Source organism: Hippopotamus amphibius, chromosome 5 (assembly GCF_030028045.1).
Source record: "Hippopotamus amphibius kiboko isolate mHipAmp2 chromosome 5, mHipAmp2.hap2, whole genome shotgun sequence".
Taxonomy (NCBI): domain Eukaryota; kingdom Metazoa; phylum Chordata; class Mammalia; order Artiodactyla; family Hippopotamidae; genus Hippopotamus; species Hippopotamus amphibius.
In genome coordinates this window covers 174012539-174029489 of record NC_080190.1, presented here as the reverse complement: position 1 = coordinate 174029489, position 16951 = coordinate 174012539, and the positions used below count along the sequence as shown (strand labels likewise).

The 16951-nt window shown below is 55.3% G+C and overlaps 2 protein-coding genes across 6 annotated transcripts in view; one reads left to right on the top strand and one right to left on the bottom strand.

The window, feature by feature from the left end:
* Positions 1–10465: 10465 nt before the first annotated feature.
* On the bottom strand, positions 10466–13775 carry GRINA (glutamate ionotropic receptor NMDA type subunit associated protein 1). The gene is made up of 7 exons (XM_057736869.1): positions 13633–13775; positions 12251–12638; positions 12055–12167; positions 11784–11984; positions 11515–11643; positions 11274–11417; positions 10466–11192 (listed from the first exon to the last, which is right to left on the bottom strand). The coding sequence occupies exons 2-7, from the start codon at positions 12612–12614 to the stop codon at positions 11043–11045; spliced, it is 1101 nt and encodes a 366-aa protein (XP_057592852.1). The 5' UTR covers positions 12615–12638; positions 13633–13775; the 3' UTR covers positions 10466–11042.
* A 2465-nt stretch (positions 13776–16240) lies between these two features.
* The window catches only part of PARP10 (poly(ADP-ribose) polymerase family member 10), a 40053-nt gene continuing 39342 nt past the window's right edge, over positions 16241–16951 (top strand). For 3 of the 5 annotated variants that reach the window (XM_057736752.1, XM_057736751.1, XM_057736750.1), the window contains exons 1-2: positions 16242–16615; positions 16691–16945. In XM_057736752.1, coding sequence (XP_057592735.1) covers positions 16438–16615; positions 16691–16945 — 433 coding nt within the window. In that variant the 5' untranslated portion in view covers positions 16242–16437. Of the gene's footprint in view, positions 16616–16690; positions 16946–16951 lie in introns of all 5 variants that reach the window. The other 2 variants (XM_057736753.1, XM_057736754.1) reach the window with 1 other exon arrangement.

The window sequence follows — 16951 nt, the reverse complement described above, 5'->3', positions numbered from 1 at the left end:
ATCCTCTTGACTCCATCTTTTGTCTGTCTGTCTTTATTTCCTAGCCGCGTCGTGTTTGCCTAAGGACCTGATCGATTTTGCCGGCAGGCTCGGGCACATATCTTTTCAAATTAGAGTTTTCTCTGGATATATGCCCAGGAGTGGGATTGCTGGATCATATGGTAACTCCATGTTTAGTTTTTTTAAGGAATCTCCATACTGTTTTCCATAGTTGCTGCACCAACTTACACTCCCATCAACAGTGTAGGAGCGTTCCCTATTCTCAACACCCTTTCCAGCATTTATTATTTGCAGACTTTTTAATGATGGTCATTCTGACTGGTGTGAGATAATACCTCACTATAGTTTTGATTTTCATTTCTCTAATAATTACCGATGTTGAGCATCTATTCATGTGCTTGTTGGCCACCTATACATCTTCTTTGGAGAAATGTCTATTTAGATCTTCTTCCCATTTTTTGATTGGGTTGTTTGTTTTTTTGTTACTGAGTTGTGTGAGCTGTTTGTATATTTTGGAAATTAAGCCCTTGTTGGTTGCATCATTTGCAAATATTTTCTCCCATTCCATAGGTGGTCTTTTTGTTTTGTTTATGGTTTCCTATGCTGGGCAAAAGCTTTTAAGTTTGATTAGGTCCCATTTGTTTATTTTTGCTTTTATTTCTTTTGCTTTGGGACACTGACCTAAGAAAATATTGTTACAGTTTATGTCAGAGAATGTTTTGCCTATGTTCTTTTCTGTGAGTTTTATGGTGTCATGTCTTATATTTAAGTCTTTAAACCATTTTGAGTTTATTTTTGTGTATAGTGTGAGGGAGTGTTCTAACTTCATTGATTTACAGCTGTGCAGCTTTCCCATCACTACTTGCTGAAGAGACTTTTTTCCATTGTATATTTCTGCTTCCTTTGTCGAAGATTGATGATAGGTATGTCAGTTTATGTCTGGGCTGTCTATTCTATTCCATTGATCCATATGTCTTTTTTTGTGCCAATGCCATGCTGTTTTGATTAGGGTAGCTTTGTAGTATTGTCTGAAGTCTGGGTGGGCTATGCCTCCTGCTTTGTTCTTTTCCCTCAGGATTGCTTTGGCAATTCTGGGTCTTTTATGGTTCCAGATAAGTTTTAGGATTGTTTTTTCTACTTCTGTGAAAAATATTATGGGTAATTTGATCAGGATCACATTAAATCTGTAGATTGCTTTGGGTAGTATGGCCATTTTAACAATATTAATTCTTCCAATCCAAGAGCATTGGATATCTTCCCATAATTTATTTGAATCATCTTCAGTTTCCTTTATCAGGGTTTCATTGTTCTCAGCATATAAATCTGTCACCTCCTTGGTCAGGTTTATTCCCAAGTTTTTTGTTTTTTTGTTTTTTGATGGGATTTTTAAAGGGATTGCTTTTTAATTTCTCTTTCTGATATTTCATCGTTACTATAAAGAAATACAACAGAGACTTCCCTGGTGGTCCAATGGTTAAGAGTCCATGCTCCCAATGCAGGGGGCCTGGGTTTGATCCCTGGTTAGGGAACTAGATCCCACATGCTGCAACTAAGAGCCTGCATGCCACAATCTTCGCACATGCCACAACTAAAAGATGCTGCATGCTGCAACTAAGACCCAGCACAGCCAAACAGATAAATAAACAAACATTAAAAAAATGAAATACAACAGATTTCTGTATGTTAGTCTTGTTTCCTGCTACCTTGCTGAATTTGTTTATCAGTTCTAGTAGTTTTTGTGTGGAGTCTTTAGGGTTTTCTATATGTAGTGTCATGTCACCTGCATATAATGACAGTTTTACCTCTTCCCTTCCAATTTGGATACACTTTATTTCTTTTTCTTGTCTAATTGTTGTGGTTAGGACCTCTAATACTATGTTGAATAGAATTAGTGAGAGTGGGCATCCTTGTCTTTTAGCAGGAAGGCTTTCAGCTTTTCACCATTGAGTATTATGTTGGCTGTGGGTTTGCCATAAATAGTTTTTATTGTGTTGAGATATGTTCCCTATACAGTAAGACCTCTACATATGAACCTTCAAGTTGTGAACTTTCAAAGATGTGATCATGCATTTGCATGTTCATGTGTCTGGAGTACATTTTCACATGTGTGAATCCTTTACAAATGCTTGTGCTTTTGTGTACTTCGCTGTACAATACTGCATAGAGTACAGTAGTACAGTATCTTTATTTCAAGTCCAGGATGTCTGGAAGCAAGTGTAAAAGCAAGCAGTGATGTAGCTGGTACTGCTAAGAACCAGCAATTTCATGGAAACAAAAGTGAAAATAATTGAGAGAGGGGAGTGACAAGAGGAAGAAGAAATAACTGAAGAACCGAAGAGATTCACGACGCAGGAAATGGCAAGGGGATTTTCATATTTGAGGAGACGCTGTTAGTTTTTGAGGCACAGGACCCAAACATAGAATGGTACACAAAGGTTGCAGCAGCCGTTCAGAATGCAATCCAGTGCTACTGTGTCATCTATGATGAGAAAAAAAGAGCTACTACCCAGACATCACTGGATCATTTTTTCAAGAGGGTAGATAGAATTGAATCCAGCAAGGAACCAGCACCTGTGCCATCAGTGTCAGTGAAATTGCAGTTTGCCCTCTGTCTCCTATTGCTGGTGATCCTTCAGCTCTACCATCTCCCACCTCCTCTCCCTCCTCCAGTCAATAACTCTTCTTGTCTTTCCACTCGATGCCAGCCCCTGTATGCCAGCCGTTGTACTGTAGTACTGTACTTTTCAAGGTACTGTATTGTAAGATCAAAAATGTTTCTTTTTTGTGTTTGTTTTCTATGTATTATTTGTGTGAGAAGTGTTATAAACCTATTACAGTGCTGTACTATATAGCTGATTGTGTTAGTTGGGTACCTAGACTAACTTTGTTGGACTTATGAACAAATTGGACTTACAAACTTGCTCTTAGAATGGAACTCGTTCGTATGTAGGGGACTTACTGTATACTCACTTTGTTAAGAGTTTTTATCACTAATGGATGTTGAATTTTATCAGAGGCTTTTTCTGCATGTATTGAGATGATCATGTGGTTTTTTGTCTTTTCTTTTGTTGATGTGGTGTATCATATTGATTGATTTGCATGTGTTAAACCATCCTTTGTGACTCTGGAATGAATCCATCTTGATCATGGTGTATGATCCTTTTTATGTGTTGTTGGATTTGGTTTGCTAATATTCTGTTGAGAATTTTTGCATCTATATTCATCAAAGATATTGGCCTATAATTTTCTTTTTTGGTAATGTCTTTGTCTGGTTTTGGTATCAGGGTGATGGTGGCTTCATAGAATGACTTTGGAAATGTTCCTTCCCATTCTTTTGGAAGAGTTTGAGAAGGATTGGTATAAGTTCTTTGTATGTTTGGTAGAATTCCCCACTGAAGTCATGTGGTCCTGGACTTTTGTTTGCAGAGAGTATTTATTTATTTATTTATTTATTTATTTATTTATTATAGATTCTATTTCACTTCTAGTGATTGGTCTGTTCAAGCTATCTATTTGGGGGCTTCCCTGGTGGCGCAGTGGTTAAGAATCTACCTGCCAATGCAGGGGACATGGGTTCGAGCCCTGGTCTGGGAAGATCCCACATGCCACGGAGCAACTAAGTCCGGGTCCCACAACTACTGAAGCCCACACACCTAGAGTCCATATTCAGCAACAAGAGAAGCCAGTGCAATAGAAGCTCGCATACTGCAATAAAGAGTAGCCCCCACTCTCTGCAACTACAGAAAGCATGCACACAGCAATGAAGACCCAATGCAGCCAATTGAAAAAGAAAAAACTTGATTACATTAAAAACAAAAACAACTATCTAATTCTTCTTGATTCAGTTTTCATGGGATGTATGTTTCTAGAAACTTGTGTATTTCTTCTGTGTTGTCCAATTTGTTGGCATATAATTGTTCATAGTATTCTCTTGTGGTTTTTGTATTTCTGCAGTATCTGTTGTTATTTCTCCTCCTTCATTTCTTATTGTGTTTGTTTGGATCCTCTCTCTCTTCTTCTTGGTGAGCCTGGCCTGAGGGTTGTAAATTTTGTTTACCCTTCAAAGAATCAGTTCTTGATTTTTGATTTTTTTCTATTGTTCTTTAAATCTCTATTTCCTCTCTGATCTTTATTATGTCCTTCCGTCTGCTGACTTTAGGTTTTATTTATTTTTCTTTTTCTAATTCTTTTAGGTGGTAGGTTAGGTTGTTTGTTTGAGATTTTTCTTGTTTTTTGAGGAAGACTTATATTGCAATGAGCTTCCCTCTAAGGACTGCTTTTGCTGCATCCCATAGATTTTGTATGGTTGCATTTTCATTGTCATTTGTCTCGGTATTTTTTAATTTCCTCTTTGATTTCATCATTGACCCATTGGTTTTTTAGTAACATGGTGTTTATTCTCCATGTAATCAGTTTTTTCTTATTTCTCTTTCTGTGGTTGATTTCTAGTTTCATGCTGGTGTGGCCAGAAAAGATGCCTGAAATAACTTCTATTCTCTTAAATTTGTTGAGGTTTCTTTTGTGTCCTAGTATGTAGAAGTATGACCATATCTTAATTAATTACATCTGCAATAACCTCATTTCCAAGTAAGGTCACATAATGGGGTACTGGGGATTAGGACTTCAACATTTAAATTTTTAGGGGACATAATTCAGTTCATAATACTAGGCTTTTAAATTGGAAAATTTTAGAGGTTAGCATAACCTTCTTTTTGTGTCAGTTTTGGTAGATTGTGGGTAGATGTCCTATTGTTTTGGGAAATTTTCAGGCATCATCTCTTCAGACATTACTCTCCATTCTTTCTCTCTTCCCCCTGGGACTCTACATATGTGTATTTTTTACTTTACCCCCACATATACCATTTCCTCTATCTATTCTCTTTTTCTCTTTGTAAGTTTGGATATTTTCTAGTGACCTTTCAGTTCACTAATCCTTTCTTCTGACTTGTTTAATTGGCTCTTAAACCCATCTATTGAATTTTTAGTTTCAGTTAATTGTATTTTTCCATTCAAGATAATCAGTTTGATTCTTTTTATAGAATTCAGTTCTCTGGGAGATCTCTGTATTATCTTCCATGTTTCTCCATTTCCCCCTGCATTTTGCTTAATATAGCAATCATATGTATTTTAAAGTCCTTTTTTGCTATCTCCCATCTTTGAGTCACTTCTAGGTTTATTTCTGTCATCTTATTTGTCCTCTTGGTTTTCAGTCATATAGTCCTGTCTTTTGAAATTCCTAGGAGTTTCTAATTGACAGATTGAGTATTAAAAAACTGTAGAGGTTCTGGGTGATGTTATCTTCCTATAGAAAGATAGAGTCCAGCAGATAAAGTGGGGCTGATTATGTTCAACCCTTGGGGCAGAGCTAAGGCAGGTCCAGGTTGTGGCTTTAGTAAGGCTCTGTTAAGGTTCCTAGGTGGAACCCTGCAGGCTGCTAGTTGAGAGCCTGGGGTTTCGCCGGGGCTCCTTCCTCTGGTAGGTCCTAAATGCTAACTCTTGTTTCCTCAGCACAGCCTCTCTAAATCCCACAGCTGTACCTCTTCCCTCACAGCCACTGGGTCTCTCTTCACATTTATTTTTTCACATTCCGGCTCAGTTATGTATATTTACAAGTTTAAAAGTATCTTATCTGGCAATTTTATGTGTTAAGAGCAGAAATTAGGATCCCGCATCAGTGCATCCACCATCCGGACTGGAAGTCCTCTGAAGGAGTTTAAGCAGGGACGTGCCATCATCTCTTTGTCTGTGGTGCTGAGGATGGGTTGGGTCTTCTCAGAGATGGTTGTAGCCTTGACTCGAGAGAAGGGCATAGGTGAGAGAGGCACTTGGAAGATACACCCCCAAATGCCCCGGGGTCATGATAGCAGTTGGGGTGGAGAGAAGGATTCTGAACCTGGTGCTGGAGCCCTCCCAGAACCGAGAAGCTGCTGGATAACAGTGAGAAGCAGCCCAGAGTGGGATAAATGAGAGGAGAGGCGCGGGCTTCAAAGAAGCAAGTTGCTGCACAAGCGCCCAAAAGTTTGGAAGGGAGGAGATGTGGATGATCTTGTGAACTGGGTCCAGGGGGATGAGGCCCTGTGGGGAGAAGAGGCCTTCTTTAGTAGTGACAATGGGAGTTGAGAAGTTGCGGGAGTGTGTGTGTGGTGGAGGTTGTTTGCATTTGGGGCATTCTGAAATGTCTCCAGTGCCTGACAAGCCTACAACAAAGAAGACACTCAGGAACACAGAACGTTTGGTGGCAGACGGGCCAAGCCATGCTGCTTCCTGTGGTGCAGTGTCTGCACCCGATGGGGAAGGGCTGCCTCGGGAGCTACAGCACCGGGACCAGGCCTGCCATCAGTGCCTCCCCTTCCAAACACCCCCTGCTCCCCAGGCCAGGCCCTGCCTGCTGCCCCATCACTGTGGTCCTCGCAGATTTTTCCTGCCTTTACTCAAACCACTTCCGAGCTATTCACTCGAAGTTTCCAGTGGTTCATCACTGCCTGCAAAATACAGTTCAGACTGGAGCTTTACATCCACAGCTGTCACACCTGACCTTGACCCCCTCAACTCTCCCACATCCTCTTTCTTCCACCTGTCTCCCTGAAATGTGCCTCCACGCATTTCCTGGGCTGTTAGTCTTGCTGCTGGCCCTCCTGAAAGGCCTCCTGCGGATGCCCATGCTAAGCTGGAGTCCAGCAGTCTGCTGCGTTCTCTGCCCTGCTCCTGGGCCAGCTGGTGCCTGTGTGGCTCGTGCCACATGGCGTCCGTCCGCCCCGTGGCCGACACCAGGGGCACATCCACTCTGGCCTGGGTGTGGAAATGCACGGGTCGCAGTCCCTGTCCCGAAGGCACTTCCAGCTGCCAGATGCTGACGGTGGCCCTGCTTAGCAGGGCGGGTGGCACAGCGCCTGCGGGAGTGCTGAGCAAGCTGGGGTCCTGCACTGGCTTCTCACTGTGGTTTTCAATGGGCATCAACAGTGTTGCTTTTCAGGGCAGGGAATGGGATAGAGACTTTGTGTCGTTTAATCTTGAAAACAAGAATGGATTTAGTGATTACTTATGTAAATAAACATTAAAAATTTTTTTTCTTTAATTTTGGCTGCTTTGGGTCTTCATTGCTGCGCGCGAGCTTTCTCTAGAGTGAGCAGGGGCTACTCTTCGTTGCAGTGCGCGGGCTTCTCAGTGAGGTGGCTTCTCTTGTTGAGGAGCACGGGCTCTAGGCACATGGGCTTCAGTTGTTGCAGCCTGTGGGCTCAGTAGTTGTGCCACGTGGGCTTAGTTGCTTTGTGGCATGTGGGATCTTCCCAGACCAGGGATAGAACCCGTGTGCCCTGCATTGGCAGGTGGATTCTTAACCACTGTGCCAGCAGGGAAGTCCCTAAATAAACATTTTTGATTGAAGAATAAATTAGTCCTCCTCATACAGTGGCCCTAGTATAGCGAGTTGTGTTGAGGCTCCAGAGGAAGCCCACTGGACACCCTGTGGCTGAACAGGTCAGGCTTACTGCTCACCGCGGCAAGGCAGGGGGGGACCGCAGGAAGGGGGCCGGGCAGGAGGGGGAGTCATCCTGTGACTGGGTATCTCAACACCTCTTCTTTGGAAGGAGGACAGACTAGGGGCCAGCTAAAGCTGCCCATTTTGAAGAGCCGGCCGCTGCTCAGATTTGGGAGGACAGGACACATGCACTAGGTCTTCTTTATGGCTTGGACAATGCCCGCATCTGGTCTGTGTTCAGACGTGACTACGGAGGAGTCTTCTCTTGACTCAGTCTGGCACAGAGGGGACTTGTCTGAGGCTGGTCTGGTGTGAAACTGCATATTCTATTTTATTTATTTTTATTTTTAAAAATAAACTATTTATTTATTTTTGGCTGCACTGGGTCTTTGTTGCTGCATGAGGGCTTTCTCTAGTTGTGGTGAGCAGGGGCTATGCTTCATTGAGGTGCGCAGGCTTCTCAGTGCAGTGGCTACTCTTGTTGCAGAGCCACGGGCTCTAGGCATGTGGGCATCAGTAGTTACAGCACACGGGCATCAGTATTTGTGGTGCACGGGCTTTGTTGCTCCACAGCATGTGGGATCTTCCTGGACCAGGGCTTGGACCCGTGTCCCCTGCATTGGCAGGTGGATTCTTAACCACTGCACTACCAGGGAAGCCCCCAAACTGCATATTCTAATCAGGAGACCACCAAGGCCTCTATCTGAGAGCACCAGGCTGGCCCCTATAACACCAGGGCCTCGCTGATGGGACCAGGCCAGCTCCTGGATGTTGGGGGCCGTTTCTTTCCTCACCTGGACAGTCTCCCCAGCTGACCTCACAACCACTGTGGCTCCTTCTACACACTTATCCACCTGGTCACATCACAAGCTGCCCCCTTTCTCCTTCCCTGAGGGGGACACAACAGACAGCAGGCCAAACTCCACTGGCAGAAATGCCCTGCCCGCCTCGACTGGGCCCATCCTGGCCCGTCTGTGGCACTGCCAGCTGCCGCAGCCCCGAGCCCCACTGGATCTGCTCCTCTCTGCTTTCTTCACCTGTGCGTACTCACCCCTTCTCCTGGACATTCTCTTGCTGGATTCATCTTCCTGCACACACACCCAGCTGTGGGCCCTGCCAGAGTCCCCTTCCCAGGCAGGACAGGTCCAGGCCCTCCTCTGTGTGCGGCTCTGGCCTCCCCTCCCGCAGCGGCCTCCGCTCTGCAGCCCCTGGCTCCTTGGCCCCGTCCCAGCTCACACCTCCAGCCCCTGGTTGTCCCCGGGGAGCCTCCCAAAGGATGAGCTCAGACAAGAGCTTGTCTTCCTTGAGGTCCCTGCACATTCGCTTGGCATTTGTTCCTGAGCTGCTCCTGCCTCTGCTGGTGCTCTCAACCACGCGAACGTTCTCGTTCCTCCCCAGCGTGAAAGCCTGATGGGTCTGCGAGCTGCCATGGAGCAGGTTCCCGCGCACTTGGAGCAGCTGTGGGCAGGATGCCCCGGGCGAGAGGCCGCACCTGCTCGAAGAGAGGTGGGCGGGGGCAGAGGAGCCATGAACAAAGCAGAGTGACTAAGGGTAGCGGTGCAGGGTGAGGTGGCCTCCAGGAAGGGCCTAGGTGGCTGGAAAGGCCGTGCGCGGCCTGCCCCGCAGAATGGGGCACGCCTGTGGTTCAGGCCCAGCAAGGTCAGGCCTTGGGTTGATGGGCGCGGGGGCGGGGGAAAGGCCAGCTCAAGCATCCATCAGAGAAGGTGGACTTCATCCCACCGCAGCCATCGGGCGGGTGGTGTGGTGAGTGTGTGGGAAGCACACCTGGCAGCCCGGCAGAGGTTTGGTGGAGGTGAGCTGACAGGTGGGCATGAGGAGGCCTCAGGAGGCAGGGGAGAGTCGGGGAGGGGGGCAGGACGAACGAGGGCAGAGAGAACGGACCCGTTTCTGGCCTGGGGGCCGGGTGGACACTGACGGAGCTCCCACAGGAGCAGCAGTTGCAGGACAGGCCATCGCTGAGGTGCCCGAGGGCACGGGGGCGCTGGCTCGCAGTGGGGGGGGTCCCTTCCGAGGATGCCGGGGTGCTGGCACCCGTTATAGGAGCGGGTTGGCGGGGAGGTGGTGGGGAGCCTCTGGAGAGCGGGCCCCATGGGGGCAGGCCCCAGGCAGGAGTGTCCGCTGGGACTAGGAGCTCAGCAGAGCTCAGGGCAGGGAGGTGCTCAGAGACGGGACCCCGGGCAGCAGAGGGACCCCTCTGCGGGGAGGACGAGGGTAAGGACAGCTGGCTGACCTCCGAGGGCACGTCCCAGCGCCGGGTGGGGGTGGGGAGGGCTCAGGCGTGGAGGCGGCAAGAGCCCCGGGGGAGGGCGTGCAGACACAGCGGAGGCTGAGGGCCGTGGCGTGCGGGGCCTGGGGCCACCCGTGAAGGGGCCAGAGGCAGGCCAGGAGCCCTCAGGGTCTGCGTCCAGCTCTCCCCTGGGGGCCTCCGTGTGCAGGTCTCCTGGGGGAGGGGGAGCGTGGCAGAGGGCCTTCGCCTGGGCCAGGCCCGGGTCACGGCGTGTCGCGTGCCCGCGGGTGGGCTCCCTGGGAGCCTTTCAGGGCCAGAGGAGCAGAACAGGTCTGCCTGTGAGGGGAGGTCAGTGAGCCATGCCCCTGCCCCTCAGGCCGCGGCGGGATGATGAGGGTCTCACGGGACCCCCGCCCCGCCCCGTCACGCGGAGCAGTTCCCAGGCACGCGCGGCAGACGTCGTGTGACCCAGGCACCACACTTAACCTCCGGGAGCCTCAGGGTCCCCGTCCATGAGCTGGGAGTCCTGGCACACAGCCCCCGACACGGCTGGGAGGATGGCAGGAAAGGAGGTGGGAGCACGGAGAGAGGAAGATTAGCTGCTCTTGTTAACCTCCACCCCCAGCCAAGCCCCGGCGTCAACGCCTGGCCCTGCCCGCCGCCTCTCGCCGGCGATGCCCAGACCCCTCCCGACCTCGTGGAGGAAGTGGCCGCGACAAGAGAGTGATGACGGGAACACAGAGAGCAGAAGGTCCCGTTTATTGGAATTTTAAAGACAGCACATGAGAGGCAGACGTTCTCCTGCCCTGAAATATTCCCATTCTCTCTGCCCTCGGGGCTCAGCACAGGGGCAAGACCCTCACCCCGCAGGTTCCCCAGAGGGCAGCGCTGCAGCGTGGGGGCGGGGAGGGACAGGGATACTCTATGCCAGGCAGCGGAGCTGGGACAGGAGCGGAGACGTGCGCCCTCACCTCTTGGCTCCATCCCTCTCCCCTGGGACCTGGTGTTGCCCCCAGACCCCAGGGTGGGCTGGCAGACAGGGCTCATGCAACACTGAGTGGGCAGGAGGTGGCACGGAAACCCGGCCCCGCCGCCCTTTGGCGGGGTGGGAGGGCTAGAAGGGGCCATGCTGGCCACAGCAGGTCCGAACAGGAGTTTCTGCAGTGTACACACGGGAAGGTCGGAGCGGGGCTCCCTCTGCCCCCGGCTGCGCATGGGGATGAGAGAGGGGAGGTGCACAGGAACTGCCACGCCGGGGGGCAGGGTCCAGGCCGGCCACACCACCGCAGTGGGGCCCTGCGTGTGCCGGGGCGCCAGCTACTCCTTGGCCCGGCCAATGATGGTGAGCATGTAGAGGAAGATGTTGATGATGTCTGTGTACAGGTTCAGCGCGGCAAACACGTACTCCTCCGGGCTCAGGGACAGCTGCTTGTTCCCCAGCAGTAGCTGGGTGTCCACTGCCAGGAACTGGGGGGGACAGCACCGGTGTGGGGCGGGACCAGCCCCCCCGCCCCGCGCCCCGCCCACGCCGCCCACGCCCTCACTCACGCAGGTGAAGAGCAGCGCGCCGAGTGAGGCGTACACGATCTCCAGGATGCGGCTGCGGACGAAGATGCAGAGGACGGCGAAGACGACCAGGACCACCATGCTCACCAGCAGCACGCCCACGCACGAGGTGAAGTCGTAGCGCGTCTGGGCACGGGGACACACACAGGGCCCTGGGTGCCGCGGCCCCTGAGGCCCCTGGGCCCTCGGGGCCGGCAGCCCTGCTGGGGGGGGGGGCCCTCACCTGCATGGAGAAGATGACCACCGTGAAGCAGACGGTCGTGGTGATGCCCACGGCCATGATGACCGCCTCGGTGTTGTAGAAGCTGGCGATCATGCCCACCATGTAGGACAGGCTGACGGTCAGGATCGACTGCGGGAGACGGGCCTTGAGCATGGGGAGCCGCTGCCTCCCTCCCGCCCCAGCCCGTCCCCCGCTGTCGCTCCGAAGTGTGAGCTGCAGGCTGCGAAGGCTGGGCCCTGGGGGCCAGGGGCTCGGGGTCTGGAGGTTACCAGCGCAACGAGGTTCCAGGGGTGCTTTCGCCGGAAGTCCCCACAGCAGCTGAGCACGACGAGGGAGATGAAGAAGACGGCGTAGGAGACGTAGTAGGCCCAGACGTTCTCCTGGACAAAGCCCTTCACCTTCCCAACGAAGGTGAACACGGCCACGGTGGCCAGAGTCACAGACAGCTGCAGGGTCAGCACCAGGAACACCTGCGGAGGGAGGCGGCTCGGGGCTCTGGCCGGCACAGCGCCCACGCCCTCCTCAGCCCCCGCGGCCCACCTTCCGGATGAAGGCCTGCCGGATGCTCTTGTCATCCCAGTTGGTGGCGGGGAAGTCCTGGTTGTCGTAGTAGGACGGGGGCCCCTCCTCGTAGTAGTTCCCGTGCTGAGGTGCTGAGCAGCGCGATGGGCTGGGTCAGCACCCCTCGCGGCCGCCAGGAGCCCCTGCCTCGCCCTCCCCCTGCCCCACTACTCACAGCCGGGGTCCTGTGCCGGGAAGGCCTGTGGTTGTCCGTAGGGGTTGGGGGGAAAGGGGCTCTGCGGGTACGGCCCCTGAGGGTAGCCCCCTTGGGGGTAGGGGCCCTGGGGGTAGCCCCCTGGTGGATAGGGGCCCTGGGGGTAGCCCCCTGGGGGGTAGGGGCCCTGAGGGTAGCCCCCCTGGGGGTAGGAGCTGGGGCCCTGGGGATACCCTGGCTGGCCATAGGGGGAAGGCTGGAACGGGGGCGGTGGGTAAGGGGCCCCTGGGTAGGGAGGCACGGAGGGCTGGGGTCCCCCAGGATATCCAGGATTGGGGGGAGGGTAGCTGTCCCCGGACACCAAGAAACTCTTTTCATGGGACATGGCCTCGGGTTCTGTGGTCTCCCCCTAGAGGACAGAGAGAGAACGGTTAGCCCTGCGAGGACACGAACCAGCCGGGGCCGCCCCACCTGCTGCCGGGAAACGGGAGGAAAGGAGGCGGATTCATGGCCTCTGCCCGAGGGCTGTCCGCAGCCCCGAGCGGGGGGCCGGGAGAGGCGGGTGGGGATGGGGTGGCTGGGCGTGCGGCTTCCGGAGGGGCCGCTACAGGCCGACCCCAAAGGTGGAGGACGGGATGGAGGAGGGGATGGGCGAGGGGATGACTCTGTCGGCGTCGGGCCTTTTGGCAACCGGAGGAGGCTTCCTACCGCTGCTGGCCTCTCCGGGTCAGAGCGGAGCCCGGGTCGGGGTTGGGGGCGCGGCCGGCGAGGTGTGGGGGTGTGCCCGGACCCTCCCCTTCACATCCCGCCCCTTAAGCAGCTTTAAGGGGCCAGAGTCGGCGGCTATTTCTATCCCAGGAAATCCCCGCGCCATCTGTGACCAGCCAGAGCCCTGACCCCTCGCCAAGAGCGGGGCCCGGCCGCCCCTCGCTCCCGGGGCGGGGGCAGCAGGCCCGGACCGGCTGCCGGGGTGCCTGCCCGTGGGGTACGCCAGGAACCGCGGGCTGCGGGGGCGCGTGGGGGATGGAAGCCACCAGAGGGCGTGCGGGGGAACAAAGCGGACGAGCGGCGAGGCGGGGGGGGGGGGGCGGCGGCCGCGGAACCCGCACCGAGGGCGGGGTGGGCCCTCCTGCCCGTGCGGGGGGCGCTCGGGCCGCCGGTCCCGCTGTCGCCGCGGCGCGCAGCCCCCGCCCGCCGGCCGGAGCCCTCGGGCGCCCCGTCCCCGCCGCCGCCGCCGCCGCCCCCCCCCCCCCCCGGCCCCTGCGGGCCGCGCGCCCGGCCGGACCGACCGACGGACCCACCGCGACGCCTCTCGGCTTCGCAGGGCCGGCGCGGGGGCGAGGGCGGCGGCGGCGGCCGGCTGAGCGAGTAGACAGGCTGCTGGGCTCGGGCCGGGGACTCACCAGTCGCGCGGCGCCTCAGGACGTGCGCCCAGGGTCCGCTGCGCGGCCGCGCGGTCGATGGCCGCGGCGCCCGCACCCGCAACCCGCAACCCGCTCTGCGGCCGGCTAGGCTGGGCCTGCGCCTGCGGCCCTGGAGACGCAGCGCGGCCTTGTGACGGGGCGGGGCGGGGCCGGGGCGGGGCCGGGGGCGGGGCCGCGGGCTGGACGCCGCGGGGAATGCGGGGCTTTTCCCCTCGGTGGACCCGACCCGGTTTGGCAGCCTTGCCGGCTTCTTTCCGAGTCCCCGGTCCGAGCCCCGCGTCCCGTACTGTCTGCCGAGGGGTGGGCTTGGGCCGTGAGAGCTCTAGACCTCCGGAGGCTGAGATCTAGCCTCTCCGATGTGGGTCAGGGAGTTGAGAAATTTATTCCTAAATCTGGGGTTTGCTGAATCTGACAAGCACTCTCCATCCCTCCTTGGCCTTAAAACCCCACTTTCCCTTTCATCCAAGTCTATCCCAGATCAAAAGACTTAACTGTTTAGTTGCTCTAACCTCTCTGTCAAACTAGTCCAGGTCCCTCCTAGGCCATGTATCCTCACTTGTGTTTATCGCAAATCCACAAGCTGTAAGGTGGCGTTCTTAGCCCTGTTTTACTGCTAAGGGGCTGAGGCTTAGAGATGCCCCGGGACTGGAGGCCAAGTCAACTTGCATTGGCTTCAGCGGTCCTCAGGAAGTGCTGCCTGCCACCGCCAGGGAGCCCCTGCAGGAGCACCTCTCCGCCTCAGGCCTAGGGATCTGACTGTACTTCCCTGGCTCTTGGTTGGTGGCGGCTCCCAGGCCGGGCAGTGGTTGGGAAGAGGCTCTGTCCTGTGCAGGTGGTGTGTTGGTTCAACGTTGAGGGGAAGCCCTGATCTGTGCCTTTGCACGCATCCTTGGTATACATACCGCATCGTGGCTGATGTCAGGCGACCACCAGTTTAACAGCTGATTCACAGAGATTCCTGAAAACTGAACAACGTGGTCATGATGTGAGTTGCTCCAGCACACTGCCGCCTGTGGTGGGCCCTCGGCATCGGGGATTGGTATGATAAGTAAATTATACAGTATGTTAGGAGGTGATGAGATGCACGAGAAGAGAAAACATAGAGCAGGTAGGGATGACTTCAGGTTTTGTAGAACTAGAGGCTCATACAATTTGAGGGGACTTTTTATAAAGAAAAATAATTAAAAACGATAAGTGTGAAGTTGAGGCCAGGGCCAGGGCCTTAGGAGGGGCCTGTGCAGGTCACGGGTCCTTGAAGAATTTTATGTTCAACTTGAATCTGACACTGAGAGTCTGGTAAGGTGAGTCGCGGAGGGGCTGGCCAGGTGGCTCTGCAGGAAAGGCTGGTCTGGGAAGAGGGAAGGGCCAGTGCAAGGGCACTGGGGAGGGAGGGTCTGCTGTGCTGGACGATGGAGCATGGGGGATGCAGTAGAAGGGATGGGGCGGTCAGTGCAGCCTGGCAGGTCCTCTAAAGGACTCCGGGTTCGCCGTGGCCCAGCTGTAGCAGCGGTTGGTGCCACTTACAAGGCTCGGCCCACCCTGCGTCGAGGATGGACCGTGTGAGTGGGCAGGAGTAGCGAGAGAGATCAGGTAAGTGGTCAGAGTGGGGATCCAGGTGAGAGGTGATGGAGGCTCAGACCAGGGTGGGGGCAGCCAGGGTGCTGGGTGTACAGCTCGGGGTACAGGCTGGACAGGTCCTCAACCCCTTGGAGAAGTAGCATGTGTGGAGGCTGGGTTTCAGTGACTCAGGGATAAGTGGGAGATGGGAGATGGAGAGCAGCGGGGGGCACGACGGCTGGAGACGCTGGAAGCCGATGGAGCACGGGCAAGGCGGGGGACTCTAAAGTGCAGCCGGGCCTGAGGCTCGGCACTGCCCTGGGCCCCGTGTGCACCTCCACGTCCCCTTCTGTGATGGGGTGGGCGGCAGCAGGCCCGTTGGCGTCAGCGCGGTGCCTGCGCCTTCTGGGGTTGGCCTTGGTGGCCACCGCTGGCTGTGTAGGGTGGGAGGCGGCAGGTGCGCCCTGTGGCCAGGGGTGGGGGGGGCGGGGCAAGGGAGGCCGCGCGGACGAAGCTCTGTAGGTCCGGAGCGGGAGCCGCTTGCCCCCGCAGGGTGGGAGGTCGGTGCCCTGCAGGTTGTTTAAGGGTGAGTGCGGGAGCAGTGGCCGAGGTGGCAGTTGCCGAGGTGGCTGGGGAGAGTTGAAAGCCAGCCTCAGCCAGGGCTGCGGGAGACCGCAGGTGCTCGTGCAGTGGGGGAGGGTGACGTGGAGGCTTGGGGTCTCGAGTGGGGGGCAATGCCTCAAGGCCCTGCTGGATAGACTGGGAGGGCAACTAGCCAGCTCGAGGTTCACAGGGAAGGGCCCGTGGGAGCAGGGCCACTGCCAGGGGCCACTCCCCCCGTGGGCTGGGGTGCCTCAGATGGAGTGGGTGGGCTGGGTGGAGGGCTGAGGAGCTGGGGGTGGAGCTAGAAAGTTCTGTAGGAGGGGCCTGAGAAAGGAAGCACCTGAGAGACAGCCACTCAGCTCCAGCACTGCCTGCCCCTCCCTGCCTCCGCTTTCACTTTTGTTTTCCAGTCCCAGCCTTTTGGCTTCGGGGTGGGAGGGAGGGAGGGAGGGAGACCCGCCTTCAGGCTGCGGCGGCCCAGGCAGCTGGGGGAGCGTAAGTGTGGGACGGGGGCCACCCTCATAATGAAGGCGGGTGCCAGGGAACGCTGCCGAGGGGCCTGGGAGGGGTGAGGCGGGACTGTGGGGCTGCTACCCTACCCACTCTTCCGGCCCCAGGGTTGCGATGGGGGAGGCGGAGGCGGAGGTGGGGGCAGCAGTGGAACTCAGCGGGCTGCCCCCCGACGTCCCGGACGAGCTGCTCACGCTCTACTTCGAGAACCGCCGGAGCTCTGGGGGTGGACCTCTGCGGAGTTGGCAGAGGCTTGGACGCGGGGGCATCCTCACTTTTCGGAAAGCTGCAGGTGAGGGGACCGATGGAAGGGCAGAATGGGCCCCCGCCAGCCGCCACCCCTGACAGCCCCTCCCCGTGCCTGCAGACGCAGTGAGGGTCTTGGCCCAGGAGGAGCACACGCTACACGGCACGCGGCTGAGCCTGCGGCCGGCCCCGCCACGCGCCCCTGCCCGCCTGCTGCTCCAAGGGCTGCCTCCTGGCACAGCACCGCAGCGCCTGGAGCAGTATGTCCAAGCCCTGCTTTGTGCTGCAGGGCACCCAGAGCGGCCCTGCCGTGCCCTGGCCAGTCCCCGGCCAGACCGGGCCCTGGTGCAGCTGCCCGAGCCCCTCTCAGAGGCAGGTGAGC